Here is an 18,097-nt window from a genome sequence, read left to right as displayed (position 1 = left end):
TATTTACATAATGAAGTAGTCTCTTATGACTGTCTCCTCTTTCCTCCTGGATTTTAAAAGAAAATAAATTCCACTTGCTTGAAGTTGATTTTTGCTTTAATATTTTTAATGATGTGTTGAGGACAGTGGGCTGGAAGCATAGGGATTAGAGTGCTCAGTTCTCTTCTCAATTTTGTCAGAGACACGTGTTAATTCAAGTAAACTCTGACCCTCCTCTTCTTTTCCTTACCAGTACACTCTGTTTTCTATTGTGTAAAAGATGTCTAACGATACATATGGCTTTAGATTCTTACAGATTTATTTAATACTGAAAATAATGCTTCTCACAGAAACACAAAACATTTTTTTTCTTGGGTTCGTTACACTTCCTCGTAATTCCTGTAGATCCTTTAAATCACATTTTAAATGTCACTTTTGAAGCACAATATCATGTTCAGTGTTTAAAAACTGAAAAAAAAAAAATGTTTTGTGTTTTCTTCACTCTGCTGCCATCTGCCAAAACTCTGGCCTTTTGCAAAAATCAGCAAATTGACGTCAGTTCATTTACCCTTAGGGACAGTAAATTATTACACAGCTTAAGTTATAAAAATAAATAACTAAGGAGGGTGGAGGAAAGAGATGGAAAACAACAGAAATCTATCACAAACTGTCCCTGGATCTGAAGAATATATGATTATAGCATTAAAATGTCCAAACAATGCAACCGAGCAGAAGGTGTTAGAGCTTGGGCCTTAGCTGGCTCTGCATTAAGCAGTGTTAATGTTTTTATACAGCCTTTGGAAAGCTCTGAATTGACCTGGTTTTATTATTTTTATTGGCTCCCTTGACAATAGACAAATGGGGCTAACCTGAGGCCAACATAACCAGCAGGAAATTTGGGTCATGGGTAGTTCCATTTTTAAAACTTGTGTTTTAGGATTGTTCAATCAGGGTAATTGATTGATTGTTAGGCAGTGCAGGGAGCCCCTAAATCATTGGAGGTGGCCTGATAATGACAGTCTGCCAGTGGATTTTGTTTGAGGCAAATTTCCCAGCTCCCTGCAGAGCCGTGCTCTGCACTGAGGCTGTGGGTCCCTTTTTTTTTCATGCACACTCCAGTCCAACTGGCCTGTTTGGACAAAATAGCCTCTGAAACTTGGCAGTTCCATTTGAAGTCCTCTGCAGTGCCATTTCCCAAGAGATAAGGGGAAAACATTCCAGAGAAGTTCATAGCCCAGAAAGACCCTACATGTGTTCTGAAGTTAACGGTTTATTATAGCTCTTTTTCTTTCTTTCATTTTTACTTTGAAGATAAGAGGTGGCAATTTTTACTTTAAGTTGTTAAGCTTTAGCCTGCCCTACAGTAAATCATCCTGAAAGTTTAGACCCCCTTTTTTTTTATCATGTATATTTGAAAATTTGCCAGAAATGCTGTACACACGTACTTTCATGAGCTACTATACTCAACCCGGAGCTGTTGATCCTAGTGTTTTGTATGACCATGTGCACCCTCAATACATTTGGATAATTTGTGCTTGCAAAATAGAGCTTTTTCAAGAACTCATCTTTTTTGTTGTAGGAGCATGCTATGAGATATTTAGAGATGGGGTGCAGTAGAGAGTTTGTGTGTTGGGAGGGGGGAGTAGATGATGTGCCAATAGATGGTAGATCATGTTCAATAATACGTGGCATATGGCTTGCCTCTCCTTAAAGGTGAGTTCAGATTAATATAGATTGAAGTCTGTGATCTGTTCCAGAATAACTCCACATGCAGGTTAATCTTCAGTTCTTAGATCTTTAGGATTAGGCTTTTGTTTGTTGTGGGTGGCTTCCTCCCAGTAGCTGCATACCTCTGAATTCCTTGAAGTTTTCTCTTTTTCCATTTTGGGGTCTGGATGATCTGATATTTATTGTACTGGCATTCAGATGAGAATTTGTTTGTGTCAGTTTCCAAGAAGAGAGCAGGTAATACTGAACTGAGGCAGGGGTGACTTGAAATTTGGGAACCAACAGCCTTGCCTTGAGGGTGGCCCAGCTGCCAGCATATGCCAGACCGGTGCCAAACACCACAGATTTGCTTCCCAGGCAGAGCAGTGCCTGGACTTGCTGTACGTGGGATTTAACGGTCCCTGCCCAAACACACACGGGATGCCAACTCCTCCCAGATTTCTAAATGTTCCTTTTTGGATCCCACATGCTTTTGACCACTGTAGCTTTATAATTTAGTGCTTCAAGTCCACAGTTGCACTTACTTTTAGGTTTAGCATGTGGGTAGTCAGAAAATTCTTCTCTAAGGTATGTATTTGAGTAGAAACATAACATCTGACCACATTAAAGTCCCTTGAAAGATGGGTCCCTGGCAAAACGTCAGGAGCAGGGTGAGGCCCAAAGTCCACAAAAGTGTTGCTTCCTATAGCATAGAGTGGAAAAAAGTTTCTTCAGAGCTTGAGTAATATGTGCTTTCTTTATGATTGAAATCTATAATGGATCGGTGTAGGTAAAATTACAGTAAATGAGATGCTTGTTAGTGTTTCTGAGATTGTCAAAGAACAGCTAAACCAAAATACAACCAGGATTTACTGAAGTGTTGTATGGAGTACTCCAGGAGGTAAAACTTTCAGTTTCTGTGTTCCCGAAGTTAGACTCTGAAATCCCTGCTCAGGTTTTGGAAAAAAGCTACTCAGTTGGCAGAAGATCTCAGAACTAAATTAATGCAGTTAAAAGCAGTGATAAACATAATTGTATGTTTTTTTTGTTGTATAAACTCATGTCTTTTTCTTGTTTGCTTGTTTTTTATTTTATTTACTTATTGTGAATCTATTTAAAGGGTATATTATTGACTGTGGTGCCCATTTACCATAACTAGTCTGCTTGAAGTTACTGTAGTAACAGCCAAGAATAAATGTTTGCAGACTTGGCATTTTGGATTATAAGAGATTCAATGTGTGGCTGTACACTATGAATCAATGCACAGGTTTTCATAGGGAGCTGTTTCGTGATGTCAGGGCAATGGGCAGTGTACTGGTGTTGCAGGACACCTCTTGGATGGACCCAAGCAAACACTTCCACCAAGAAAGGAAGGCTGTTCTTCTCCTAGACCTCCCTCCCTGTGCAGGAGAGCGTGCTCCTCCTGCTTGCCTTGCACTGGCCCCGCTTCTCACCTGATCCCACTGCTGAGCTGCAAACTAACCCACTGCAGAAAATTAGTGTGTGGAGATTTCATATGCCGTTGGGTGTGCACAGCGAGGGTGGCAGTTTGCTGTCCTGATTAGTCACTCTGCTGTCCTAAGTGGCACAGATCCACATGGCCGATCTAAACCCCAACCCTGATGTTACATGATGTGGATTGTCAGTGTGGTACTTCAGGGTTTTCATGTCTGAAGTCTCCTTCTTACAACCACAGTAAAGCTGTGTAGACACCTCTCCCACAGAGATGAGAAAAAGCAAGTGCAGTTTCAACTGCTGAGGACCTAGGACAACCCAGCATACTCTCTGTTTTCCCCTTCCTTTTCTCTGCAAGCCTTCCTCTCCACATGCACACATTATGATCATCTTTCAGCCTCATGGTCATGTCCTTCCCAATTCCACATCCAGCATGGAGGTGCTGTGGGAATGAGGCTGACCTGCCTAGCAGAGACCCCCGCGTACACAGCTTGAGAAGCTGGTGAGTGTGCTGTGAAGCAGGCAGAGGAGGGTCAGGGCACATGCCAGGCTGGTGATGGCTGCCCTGTCCTTGCTGCTGTCATAGAGGTCTTCTAGGAAGCCACGCTGGTCACTTAAACCACTTGTGAAGCACGTGGCTCCCTCTGAGTCTAATTTTCTGGGTTTCTGACCTGAAAGCATAGGCTTGGGTTTGCAGCTGTGCTGAGAGCTTGCAATAGCAACTAAAGTCAATGGGAGCTGGTCTTTGAACTCCCTGCTCAAGTACAAAACCAGGCCTAAGGTGGAGGCCCAGAATTTAAAGGAAGCATTTGACCTTGTGCTTTGTACCATTTCCACCCATACCGCAGGGACTGATGCTCCCATCCTCTCATCATACTAGTACATGGAGAAGATCTAATCATCAGGCTTTTCAAGTGCTAAGATGCTGCTATCATGAATCCCTGGGAAAAAAACTTGTAGACAATTAATAAATTTGCTGTCTGAACAGCAAATAAGTCACAGGACCACGTGCTGACAAATGAGAATGCAAATATTGAGCAATGTTTCATTAAGTGAACACTGTGAGAAATAGGAAAAATAATGTTATGAGAAATAATAACTTGCGGATACCAGCAGGAACATGTCTGATGCTAACTGGTAAACACGGATGCCAGCAGGAATATGTCTGATGCTAACTGGTAAACACCACAGGAGCAATCTAATGCGATCTTCCTTCTGTTTTTCAGACTATTGGTGAGTCAGAAATGCCCAGTGTTTTGAAGCAGTTACTGCCAATGATCAAGTCTTACAGTGAGAGGACAAAAGATGATTATACCTGCGAGGACTTCCTTGTCTTGCTGCTATACATGTATTCTGTGGTTGGAGAAATCAAAAGTGGAAAAGAGCTGGATGCAGCTGAAGAAGAGGTGAAAAAGGTGCTGGTCAAGGCCATTTGTGATGAGCCAGAGCCATCCCTTTTGTTGCAGAAAATAATGGGTAAGATTCTGTTTGTGTGGTGAGAAATTGGGTGGCTGGGAATGCGGCAACTGGGAGAAACATGTAAAAGTGGCTTGACTTGTCTGCGGTGTTGAGGATACGTGAGTAAGCACAAGGATTTCCTGTAGATTTGTTCCATCTCCCTTGTTCATATATGCCAAATGCTGACAGGCTGTCCTTGAAGAATGCTGAGTCTAATGAAAGCTCTACAAGTTGTTCTTCTTGTTAAAGGTTGGCTAAGTTTGTGTGTTTTCATAAGGTAATCTTTTCCACAATTTCTTTCATTGATCAGTGTAAAGTTGACCCTGCAAAGTCAAAATTAATTCTGGAAACATGTTCAGTGAACCACAGTTGCTTTGTGAATACGAGAAGCTGGCCTGTCTGGCATAAAAGGAGAAATGTGTCTAAAACCAACATTGAGCTTTTTGCTGAAACATGAACATTAGCCTTTAAAAATAGCATGCTAAGCCTTTTTTATAGATGAGCACTCATGGAGTAGGAAAACCCTAACCTCTTGGTGCTGCTGTCACATTTTAGAAAAAATTAATTGTTAAAAACATTTGTTACAATGAATGAACTGTGGCTCAAGGGTGACATACCTGAATGGCAGAAGGGATCTCACTTCCTGCTGTCAGTTTTCTCAGTATTTACTAGTAGTGAGCAGGTTGTTATCCAGGTCATCTTTGAGGTAGAGAGCATATGAACATAAATCAAGATGTTGTGAGGACCTTACAGTTGAAAGCCTTTGCCAAAAATGGGCCTAAGTGGGGAGTCTCAAGGGAAGTCAAATAATGCTGCTGTTGGTTATTCTGGAACTATTACCTCTGGACTCTTCTACTTCAAAATACAGGTGTGATCTGACTGGTCTGCTGTTGTTTTGAGTGTAAAATACTGTAGTGGTTAAAAGACTGCTACTGTTTAGGGATGGGCATGTTCAGTCATATTTGCACTGTGCTGTTATTTTAATACTCCTGGCCATGGTGCCCATGGTGTTCCAGGCTTGCAGGCCTTTGCTCTTCTATTTTTCAATATATATTGCACGTCTTGTCCACTGTATGGTGCTTCCCTCGCAACCTCAGTGATGCCTTCTACTGGATGCGAGGCAGCCATTTCTAAACCGCCATTTTCATATTTTGCCTTTTCTCCTATGATTGACAGTGTTTTGAATCACAGTTTTATCAGTTTCTCTTCGTTGTGCCTAATGTAAGTATGGTAAGATTTGAAGTCTCTAAAACTTCAGCTGACTACCAAAGAGAAGCTGCATTCCTGTGTACATAGATGCTTCTCTTGTTGCTCTGTGCTCTCAGTTTATGTAGTTGCAAGCACGGATTGAGATCAAAATAGACATTGTGCTTGTCTTATGTTCCATAACCTGTCAGTAATTCCATAGTTTTTATGAAATACTTTTATGCTTTATTTCCAGCATGCATGTTTCCTGAGTAAAAGTGAATATCTGGGTGTTGGCTCTCAACTTCTGGGCAGATGAACAGGTGAATGAGTATTTCAGTACAAAGATTCTTTAGTTTATGAAATTAAATTACTTTCGTCTTTTTACATAGTAGATGGACTATTAGAATCATGGTGGGTGTATGAAGTACAGCATTCATCTCCTTAGGCATAAGTATTCACTCTGTTATGTGCGGTATCTGACTATGAAAAAGAGAAGGCCTTGACACTGTGCAAGCACTGTTCAGCAACAGCCAAAGCATTCATGTGTTATCTACGTGGGTTTAGCCACAAATCCAAAACACAGCACGATACAAGCTGCTGTAAAGAAAGTTAACTGCATCCCAGCCAGACCCAGTACAAGCAGTTTTACAGCAAGCACATCATTATTACGTGATGAAGTTACTTGTATAACACAAAGCCGGAGTCCTTGCATCCTTCTATTTCTGTATCTGTGTTTAGCACAACCATGTTTGTGCTTTCTGCACAAGTGTGTGATAGCATCTCCCCTTGATTGCATACCTGGTTTATCAGCATTCTTCATTTTTACATCTTATTTAGAATGACAGTTCTTTTGACTTACTCATAAAAGTGGGGAAAAAAAAGTATTAAAACTTGTTGTCATGACCAGAAATAAGGATTGTCTTGGGAGGAAAGTATAAAGTGGAATTTCTAGGAATGCCCCTTAGGTAGTTTTCAGGCATTTATTCATCCACCAGATTGCTTTCTCAGCATTAGTGGAATCTGCTGAATTCGTAGTTTTCTGTATTTGCAGTACACTTGAATTGGGAACACTGGGAAAACATAAGCAGCCTTAGACCTACTCTTCCTTGACCTGTGTTTTGCTAGGCCTGTGTTCTACATCCCACTTCCCTCTGAACCTCGGGTACCTTGCTTGCTGCTTGAGAGGCAAAGCAAGTCAGAACCATAGGAGCACCCACAAGCTTTCCTTCAAAGGGACAGCAGGAGGATGTTCTTTGTAGCAGGGCTGACAGCTGTGGAATAGATGCCAGTGCCAGTTTCCCCTTTTGGTACAATAGTGGGTATAATGCTGAGACATGTGCTTCCAGCAGAACATGGTACGAGCTATACAGACATATATAGCAGGTACAGGTCGGGCTATTTTCACAAGGTCAGCTCAGCTCTGCAACATAGCAACAGCCATGGGCCTGGACAGATCATAGTTCAGACCTACAGCGTTCTGCCCTCATTTTACGATGTCAGAAACAAGAGAAAACTTTTTTTTGCTCTTAAATGGCCACAAAAGTTAATTAGGGTAAAATAAATCTCAGTAATTCTTGAAATCTCTCATTCATGACCAGAACAAAGCAAAATGTTCTTGGTCTTTCATTTTCAGCTTTCCATCAAGGTAAGTGATAGGAAGGATGTCAAATTGGCTGTGTCAGTAAGAAAACTAAACCAGTTACTGGGTTCAAGACACTGCCTGCTGTCTCACTCCTCACCTACAGGTTCCCATGTGGGGCTAGAGTTCCTGAATATTCAATATCCATTCTGCAGTAAATCTGCTCTTAATAAGTAGCTTAACCTGCAGAGCTGCAGGTTGAAGTTTCAAACCCTGGCGATGCATGGTCGGACAGCTTTGGTTATAGTAGCAGACAGCAAAATTCACTGTTGCCTTTAAAAAGGCATACAGAAGTAGTAATACATAGGCTGTGAAGCCAAGCACTTAAAAGTTGAGAAATGCCAGTAACTAAGTTTCCCATGGAATCATTTGACTTCTATGTGGCACAGTCTTCAATTTCATGATTATGTAGTGTATTTCCTATGAGCACAAGTCTTACGAAGAGAGGCTCGAAGAACTGGGGTTGTTCAGTCTGGAGAGGAGGAGACTCAGGGGGGATCGTATTGCTCTCTGCAACTACCTGAAAGGAGGCTGTAGGCAGGTGGGGGTAGGTCTCTTCTCCCAGATAATGACAGGATAAGAGGAAACGACCTCAGATTGTGCCAGAGGAGGTTTAGATTGGATATTAGGAAAAAAATTTTCACAGGAAGGATGCTGAAGCATTGGAACAGGCTGCCCAAGGAGGTGAGGAATCACCATCCCTGGAACTGTTTAAAAAACACGTAGATGTGGTACGTAGGGACATGGTTTAGTGATGGACTTGGCAGTCCTGGGTAAACAGTTGGACCTCATGATCTTTAAATGATTCTATGATTCAGTGTATGGACTGAACACCACAGAGAACTAGAACAATACAGCTTCGGTTATTCTTACACATGACAAATAAGTACCAATAAAGTAAATGAGACTCTATACGATATTCAGCAATTAACTTTCTCTGGGTCTCAGTTTGCAGCTGATGAGGTGGACTGGTGTGCCCAGCTTTGCGTTACTCATTTTGGAACTTGAAAAAGAAAAGCATTAGATTAGATTTTCAGGTCCTATTCTTTGAACAGAGAGGACATTGTGCTCTGCTTCCTGGTACACTTGGTGCCTGATGTTTTGGTTTTAGTTTGGACCCAGCACTGTACTAAGGTTGTTTGGTTGATCTAAGTTGAAATTAAAAGCTGTATCTCAGCTGTGGCTCTGAACTGCTACCAAAGCCTTTTGCTTTTCTCATCTCTGCAAAGCATGCAAAGTGTGCAGTCTTGACAGATACACATTTTTTGTTGGTTTTTTGTGTGTGTTCCCATGGAGTCACAAAAGGCAAAACCCTTGTAAAATTTTAGAACTTGGCGTTTGAGGTCATCAGTTGAAGTAATAGCTGGGTTTGTATAAGGTATCTTTTATTCCTATTATACTTGTTAAATGTAAACTTACTTATGCCTGAGCCTGTGCCTATAGGAAATCTCCGGTGATGTGGCTATTTCACTGTACTAGTGCAAACCTCCCCCAAAAGATTCAGCTCATCAGTGCACAAGGGGATATTTATGCTTTATTTGGGTTTTGGTGTTACCTAGTGAAAATGGATCAGCATTTGCAGTAGTGGAAAAGAAAGTGATAATTGGAGATGTTAGTCTATCCATCCAGTTGGCCACACGAGGTTTCCCTGATGTAGCCTAGATAATTACAGCCCTCTGCAGAACATGTTAAGATGCAGCACTTGCGTAAGCTTATATTGTGAAAGAAGCGTAAGCACTCACAATTTCCTGGCTCTTGAATGTTAGGCTTCTCAATCTTATTGTTGCCTGAACATATGTTTTCCAAAATATTTGTACAATAACATTCTGTATTTATATAACACCTTGTTTCATTAAAGCACTAAAAATATCCTGGAACTGTTAATTAAAATGAAAATGCAACACGTTAATCACCCAATGAGATTTAAGAAATAGGATACAATTTTTTGCATGCATAATGGTATAGAAGTATATTAGTGGTGTTGTGTTTGATGGAACTGTTAAATAATACGTGTTGTGGTAGACTATCTTAGTGTCTTGGGTAATAAAACTGAATGTAACAGTTCCGAGATTTCTCCTGGGTGTAATTTACTGCAAACATATGTTCTTCATCACTGTTTCCAGCAGAATGTTACAAATTGGAGGGGAAACAGAATAGACCAAAACATAATGGAAAATGATGCTTTTCAATGGAATGCTGGGTTTAGGGACATTTGTATGTGGGGGTCTTTTTGGCAGCAGCTGGAAAAAAAAAAAAGCTGCAAAATACTGTATTTATTTTGTCATCTTATCTAGTTCATCTAGTTTTGTAAATGTCTACGTAGAGCTGTGTACAACTGCAAACGTATGCAAAAGTAATGCTAATAGAGCCGCAAAGCAATTAAACCCCTATTTTTTCAGCTGCACCATTCTTTTTCATCTGTAAGTCTCTGTGGGAGCTTTGTAGAGCAGATCTGCTGTTCGTGGTGTGCTCAGGAGGCCAGCAGGCCAGCCCCAGCAGCCAGCTACGCTGCCCACCTGGTAACCTGGTAGGGCTGTAGGTATGAGTTGCACCATCTCAAGCATAGGTGAGGTAGAAACTGCTGTTTATCAGCGTCCAAAAAATGGAAGTTTTAATCATGGAATGGATTTCTGGACCTCCTTGCTTTTTCTACATTCTGTGTGTTGAAGTGTAGGCATTGCTGTGTTGGGTTTGACATACGGTGTCTTGGCTGCTGCTGCTTCTGATTGTCCTCAGTACACAATTGTTGGGGGAGATGTTAATGAAATTACACACTAATGACGATATCATTACCTTACTGCTAGCATGACCTAAGTATCATGAATACTAAAATCAATCCCAGTTTTGCAGTAAGCATTTACATTCCTAGACAGGGACAGCCAGTTCCCTCAGAGGACAGGCACACTCTCACTTTTATTTGGCTGTGGTCTTGGCTTCACTGCTGGTTTGGGACGATTTCCAGAGCCGTAGGCAGGTATGAAATTAGGTCCTTGGCTGAGGTTATAATGTAGCCCCCTTAGACTGGATTGCATGTACCACCTGCCTTGTGTAGGAAAGGGCTTCCCCGGCTTCACCGCGGATGTGTAGCTCAGGTGTCTGTTAACAATTTCTTTCCCCCCACCCCATTCATGCAGTTCAGGAAAACATTGTGAAACTACCATTGTTTAAAACGGGAATATCCAATAGTAAATTCCGAGGATTTTAGATTTTCCATGCTTTTATTAAAAGTATTGTCTACAAAGTTTATAAAGTTGCCTCTAATTCAGTGAAAGGCTAGTCCTATCCCTTCCTTGTATAATAGCTCATTTCCAAGTAATCAGTGAGTTTCACAACAGAGTTGATGGGAAAAAAAGTCAGGACTTGAAGGAAACATTTGCATTTTCTAAATTTTATTTTGCTGTTTATTGAGAGTTTAATCCTTACTACAAAGACTTTTTTCACATGTTAAAATTGAAACAGATTATTAATGACAACATGTAGGCAGATTAGAGATGGGTTAATCTGGTGTTTCTATGCTGAGAACTGTAACTGGCTATATATATCCAAAATAAATTTAAAAGCTGCAACCAAATTGGGTTTTTTGCTATCATTTAGGGAAATAATAGAAAAACCAAAATTAAATATTCTACCTTCTGAGTTTTCAAGGATTATATAATTAAATAAATTCAAAGTTCTTTATTTTGAGTATTTAAAGAAGTCTTAACAAGCTGTGCTGTCTTCAGGCCTTCTCAAGAGCTTCCATTTTGCCTGTTAGTGCTTCAGGAGCTCTGTATTTACATCATTTGCACGGGAAAGGTGAGCCATGTGTTAGCAGGGCTGGGTCCTGCTGGGCAGGTCCTGCACGGCTGGGTACAGGGCTCGGGTTTAAGAGTTGCTCCTTGATTCTAGGTGTGCTTGGGAGTCTGACTGCCAGTAGGCTTAGTAAATAGGGATCAGCTCCCCACCAAAGTGAAGGCTTATAAGTGTCGTGGTTGAACTCCAGCTGGCAACTAAGTCCCACGCAGCCACTCGCTCACTCACTCTGCAGTGGGGTGGGGGAGAGAACTGGAAGGGTAAAAGTGAGAAAACTCGTGGGTTGAAATAAAGACAGTTTAATAGGTAAAGCTAAAGCCATGCATGCAAGCAAAGCAAAACAAGGAATCTATTCGTCACCTCCCATCAGCAGGCAGGTGTCTCCAGGAAGGCAGGGCTCCATCACACTGATGGTTACTTGGAAAGACAAACGCCATCACCCCAAATGTTTCCCCCCCAACTTCTTCCCCAGCTTTACATGCTGAGCATGATGCCATATGGTTTGGAATATCCCTTTGGTCAGCTGGGGTCAGCTGTCCTGGCTGTGCCCCCTCCCAGCTCCTTGTGTCCCCCCCAGAGGGTGAGAGGCAGAGAGGCCTCAGCTCTGTGTCAGCACCGCTCTGCAGCAGCGAAAACATCCCTGTGTTATTGGCACTGTTAACAGCACAAATCCAAAATGTAGCCCTTTACCAGCTGCTATGAAGGAAAGTTACTCTACCCCAGTCAAAACCAGCGCAGTAACCGAACGTTTTTAACATTCACAGAGCATGTTACAGAGGACGGGGGGGTACCTCAACACATCAAATAGCTAAACATTTTGAATGTCCAGACAGGCTTCTCTCTGAAATACTGATTAGCTGCTTCTAGTCTCTGATGCTAGAGGGTTGTTTTCTTGCCTAACATTTGTGGGACAGCTCTGCGCTCCAGTTTGAATTGGGAAGACATCTTTCCACAAGGTTAGGCTGCTGTATGTGCGTGATTATAGGCTGTGTTGTGTGGGGAATCTGCTCTGTCCTGTAGCCTGCAAGTCATAGCTTGCTGCTCTGTAATGAACGCAGACACCAGAAATGCCACTGGGTATGCTGTGTGTGGAGCTAACTCTGCTGCGATACACAGAGGAGCTGTAAATGTTGGCGTGGCATGGCTGTGCAAACTTCAGGGCTGCTGCCATCGTCACAGATGCATTACAAGGAAGAAAAACTTTCTTATAAGGTGGCTCCTCCAATCAAATGATAAAAAGAAAGTCTTCTCAGATTATGGCAATGTTTCTTTCTCCCATGCTCCCTGTGTCTTCCCCAGTGATGAGGAGATGGTCCTTGCCCCAGAGAGCCCTCCCAGGCTGGATTGCAGATAAGGCGCAGTTGGAATGAGTTTTCCCTTTTGCATTGGACGACAAAATGTAGTCTCTGTTGACAGAGCTAAATAGCTTCATCCTGCCACGGCAGACATTATTACTGCAGCCAGAGGAAACCCAGACCATTTTCTCCCCAGTTCTGAAATGAGATTTGGATGTTCAGGAGCCTTTTTTTCCTGTTGCCCCAGCTGATTTTATAGACACCTAAAATATCCCTCTCTCTGACTGGCAGAGGGTGTGTGTAAGATGACCACCTGGTATCTGCATCATTTTCTTGATGCATTTTGGACACAATCCAGTGGAAAGTATTTGTGATCCAGCAGTCCCAGAGGATGGTGGATCTGACGTTCACCCTGTCAGGAGCACTAGGGAGACATGAGCAAAGCCGCTGTCTGGCTGTGCAAGAGGGACTGCATACGGAGCTCCTGCAGCTTAATTAACCCTGAGATGCTGCCACTGCGGCAACTTTGCTTCATGGTAGCAGAGCTATTTGGGAAAAAAGATCACAATTCTCATCTGGTTTACAGAAAGATTCACGGGAATTGTTATGATCTTTCTGCAAAAACAGGGAGAAATTTGGTATGCACCAAAGCACTGAGCTGCTCTGCTTTAGCCACTGGCTCTGCAAGCACAGAGTACATGTCCTAATCTTTGTCAGCTCTCCTTAGGACTCTTGATCTCTCCAAGACCTCAGTACCTTTTTGCTGTGACCTTTCTAAAGGCTTTTTCCCATTTCTTTTCAAAATCTGTGGATGGCAAGTGGGAAACAAGCAAGCCAAATCAGCGGTCACTGACTTCAGTCTTTTTGCTGCCTGGGTGGATTCCTGTGCTAATTCTGAGCTGGGGAGCATGGAGGATTTTCTAGTGAATTGTTTGGGAGAGAAATTGCAGTAGTGTTCTGGATTAACTTGTATCTAAATTTGCATATGCATATTTTTGTGGGTCTGGCATAACTTAAAAATCAGTGTTAAAAAGCTATGGTCCTAAAGGTGAGAAGATCAGGCTGCTTTGTGCACATGCAGGGATATTGAGTTTCTTGATGTACATTAAACTGTACGGTAAAAGACAATCCCAGTGGAAGCCCAGTGGTGTTGGGGATTTTTTAACTTTTTAAAAAACTTTCATATGTTGTGTGTTTATTTTGTCTTCAGCACCTGGTCTCAGTTGGCTCCAAACTGGATAGTAATTTTCATTGAACTGTTTATAACATGAAGTCTTTTTTTTTTTTTTTTTCCTTTTTTTTAATTTTTTAACATGAGACATATGCCTGCAGCTCTGCAGGCTGCTGTCTCACTGCCAACTTAGCAGGACAGCCAACTGCAACAGGAAGCTGATATGGCAATTTTCATTAATGATTTGTATTCTTTTTCAACGTACAAATTCAATAGCATTTAGAAGATGCTTCTAACGTCAAGTATCTCTTTAAGCATAAAATGAAAAAGGAAGCTGCTTTAGATTTAGGCAGCTTTTAAAAAGGTACTCTTATTTGTGTGTGGCATGGTTAAATCCTTTTTTTCTTCTTTCCATATGAGTCACTTCCTTGCAAAACCTTCAAGTTTTGGCATATTCTAAAATAATGAGTAAATTCTTGCTGTTTTGCAGAGCACACCCAGCCTGGCAAACCCAATATGGTAAAGTATTAAGTAACTGTAAAATTAAAGAAAAAAAAAAGTTCAAAGAAAAAGAAAGAAAAAAAATACTTGTTAGTAGCCACCATCCATATGACAGAAAACTAATGAGATTTTTGGAGTTTTGCTTTTCTTTTGCATACGGACACAAATGTTAAGGTGTTTGCTGTAGATTGCAAAATTTTGCTTGGTTACGTTTGAATGCCTTCCTGTAAGTGTTTCTAAGTATTGTATTGTAATTCTTGTCAACTTGGTATCTGCTTTAAATACCACGCTGTGCACTGGATCTGATGGCACAGGGACAGACAGCATTGCCTCTGCCAAGGCAAGGAGGAATAACTTACAAGCTTTAGTTATTTCTAGTTGTTTTCTTCAGCTCAGTGGTGGTGGTAGTTGTCTTGTGCGTACCGTGAAATGTTATCAGGAGTGGATTCCATCCTTTGAATTTTGGGCAATCAACCTATGTCAGGCTAGCAATATCCATGTATTTTGATGATGATGCAATATGTTGAAATCCAGTATTTCAAGAAGCAGTCAAGCCCAGATGGAAAATGGAGTCGTAATGCTCCACATTATCGCAATGTTAAACCAAAGAAATCTCTTGAATAATTGATCAAAACCCATCTTTATCTTGCAAAACCTTTGCTGTGTTGATCATCTTAACATCTCAACAGCAGAACCGGGAATATAAAAATCACATTGAAAAGAATTTATAGCATTTAATAAATAGCTCAGGGATTTATGGCTTAAACATATATCATTTGCCATGCAATTCACTATTCGGAATGCTCTAATTTTCTCCTCTTCATCCCAAACTTTGGAGACTCGTGGGTTTTGGCTTTGGAGGTCTTCTGTTCAGTTGTTCATTTTAGTCAAGATAATTTGCTTTCACATATATTTTAAGAGTCAGATTCTGTATAAATTGGTGTGAAAACATACAGTGCTCCTCCTGCTTGCAGCAGTCCTGAGATCAAGTCTAAAGGATGGATCTGTTGTAATGTTTTCTGTGGATCAATTCAGATGTAAGGGGATAGGCAGGATTTTCATTGATCTGTCAACCTTTCTAATACAACCTTTGTTTAAATATAACAGTTTTAATACATTCTTAGAACTGTTGTTAGTGCTACTAACATGGTCTTTTCAGTAAAGTCTAAATATCATCACATACTACAGAAGTTCAAAAGCTCTACCTTATTTAAATGAGTACTTTCTCACAAATCTCTTCACGTGTGCTCAAGCCCTTATTGTAAACCCAAGAGGCAGATCTCTCACGGTCTTGAATTTTAAGTCAGACATGGAGAAGGTGCTCTCATAGCCCCTTTCTCCCTATTTGTTCTTGTTTAGTTTTAAATTTTATAGTTGAATAAATGTCATCTCTGGTGGTTAAAGTTCAGGTCAAGTTACATTTTGCTCTGACCCTCCTGCTCTCTTTTGCAGACACTGGGACTGTAGTCTGTCAAGACAGGAAAGTTCACAGATCATTGCCTAAGGATTTTTTGTTTCTCCCTTCCTTTCTTGGATATTCTTTTGTCAGGCAAGGAAAGTAGTGTTTGTAAAACTGGATTGAGGGAGATCTGTTAATTGAGAGTTTTGTGTAAATACCAGAGTGATGTTTGTGCCCTACACAATTTTAAAAACCCTTATGCATTGCTGAGGCTAGTTTAGAACCAGATGTCTAATTCTCTTTTAATTTCCCACTTTTTCATTAAAATAAACATTATTGTTGAAATAGTTGCCTGATGAGAGATGGCAACAGCCAGTCATAGCCAATTAGACACATTTATTTAATGAAAACCAATACAAATATGTATTTGACTTGCATGGATTTGTGTTAATGTGGGGAATGTGTGGATATAATGTGTGAATGTTTTATTCAAAGCTGGTTTGTTCAAATCTCCTTCTGTTTTTGTTTCTGCTTTTGTTTCTGGTACTGTGTGTATGTATTTGTTTTACAATACCACGTGCATTGATGAAGCCCTCAAGAGTTAAAAAAACAGAGGGAGAGATAGGTAGAATTTGAGTTACAAAACAGTCTTTGGGGAATGCTTATAGCCACGGAGAAGTTCTGCTGCCTATTCACCAAGCAGCGCTACCTAGATGACAACTTCTTACCCAGGCTGTTAATGAATATCAGTGTGTCTGTACCCAGGAGGCTCCCCAGAGGTATGCCACAATCTCAGTGGAAATTCTACCTTTCTTCTTGAAAAATGTTGAGCAATTGGAGAATATATAGACATGGCAGAGGCACCCTTGTCTTAGCTTAAAGAAGGTTTATTGGGACGGAGGCTGCAAAAGAGAAAAACCTCATAAAATAAAAATTTTCAAAGAACCTTGCCTCCAGTGGCCTTGCCTGTCAGCAGATGAGAATTGAAAGTCAGGGGAAGAGAATCTAATTCTTCAGTTTCTTCATCACCTTTTCCTCTTCTGTCCCTTTCTGCCATCTTCTGCATACTCTGCTCACATTCCTGCAAATCCTGTGCACCAAGGAAGAAATGGCAGAAGAAATAGTAGGGGCTAATCGATGGGATCCATACCTTAATGTTGTTCATGCTAAGGAACTGTAGTTCTGGCATTTTTAGTTAGCTTTTGAGTGCTTGACTTCACAAACTCACTGTTGCTCCTTTAATGCTTTCAACATAATTTCTGAGGTAAGCGAACAAAACATTTAAAAGCTGAAACAACATTTTGACTGTAGAGAATGATACTTACTTTACTGGCAAGTTCAAATAATTTGGCCGCACATCATAGCTGTCCGGTGCTTGCCCTAGTGAAGTGATCAGTGCAGTAGCAGGTTGTCTCCCAAGTGGACCAAATGTTTGCAAGTGGGTAAACATACCACCTAGGCTTTGCAGGTATTCGACAGCAACAGAGTACTTAGATTTATGAATAATTGATCCAATTTGAGATTTTCTGCCTATATTCCTTTAGCTTCTTCTGTGTGTTCATGCCACAGCTCTTTCTTTCCCTCACCATCCATCTTGTATTCCTCCCTGTCCATCTGTTTTTACATCTGTCCCCAGTTCTTCCCTCTGCCTCTCCCATCACCCACATGGATCCAGTCCACCCTTAGCTCCTTGCTATTCTTCCATTTTTTGTCCACTTCCTTCTGAAGGCTGCCTTTAGTCTTCTTAGGCTCCCACCTGTAGGCTGTCTCACGTCTCAGCTGCATTCATGTATGTGAGGTATCTTCCTACCCTTTGTTATTCCTAATTTCAGGTCAAGCATTTATGGTGGGAAGACTTAAGTGACCAGTTGTTGTACCCCAGGTGAAAATGTCGTGTTGTTTTCCCACTCGTAGATCTCCTGTGTTCCTCAGAACAAGCTACTGTAGCCAGAACTGGTTACCAGATTAATTTCTTAGGAGGAAAAAATAAAATTCAACAAAGGTATTACACTTATTTTTGGATAGTTCCCTAAACCCCCTCTGGTTTTACATTGCTCCCCTAAAACACTTTTACCAATCAGGGATGGAAGTGGAGTATGCTGGGTTTGTTCCCACCACTGTACTTTAATCCAGGTGTAAAATAAGAACTTGGCCTGTCAGTCTGTCTGTTGGTCTTTTTATGGCCAACAGAAAGAAGTTTTTCAAGGGCATGAATCATCTTGTTTAGTTGGGTGCCTTGAACCAGCCTTAGAAAGTACCTGTCCCTCCATTCCCAAGGGTGAGGTGTGGGAACCATCCTTTACCAAGTTGGTTATGTACCTACGGAGCAGGCATACCTGCCTGGCTTGTGATAGTCTGCAAGGAGCCACAGCAGGATGGTGACGGACAGTGCCCAAGCTGCTCCTGGGGACTTTCATCAGTAAAGGTCAGGTTGCAAAGGTTGGATATTGCTTTATTTCTGTTCATAATTATTCATGTGTGCCTTTCTATTTGCTTCATATTCTGCAACCCCC

The 18,097-nt window shown here is 41.2% G+C and overlaps 1 protein-coding gene across 1 annotated transcript in view; it reads left to right on the top strand.

The window, feature by feature from the left end:
- Positions 1 to 18,097, top strand: part of SCFD2 (sec1 family domain containing 2) — a 198,587-nt gene that overhangs the window by 82,718 nt on the left and 97,772 nt on the right. The window contains exon 5 of the mRNA XM_005433630.3: positions 4,368 to 4,617. Coding sequence (XP_005433687.3) covers positions 4,368 to 4,617 — 250 coding nt within the window. The remainder of the gene's footprint in view (positions 1 to 4,367; positions 4,618 to 18,097) is intronic.

Source organism: Falco cherrug, chromosome 1 (assembly GCF_023634085.1).
Source record: "Falco cherrug isolate bFalChe1 chromosome 1, bFalChe1.pri, whole genome shotgun sequence".
Taxonomy (NCBI): Eukaryota; Metazoa; Chordata; class Aves; order Falconiformes; family Falconidae; genus Falco; species Falco cherrug.
Note: the sequence above shows the minus strand (reverse complement) of the source record. Positions and strands in the feature narration are given on the sequence as shown.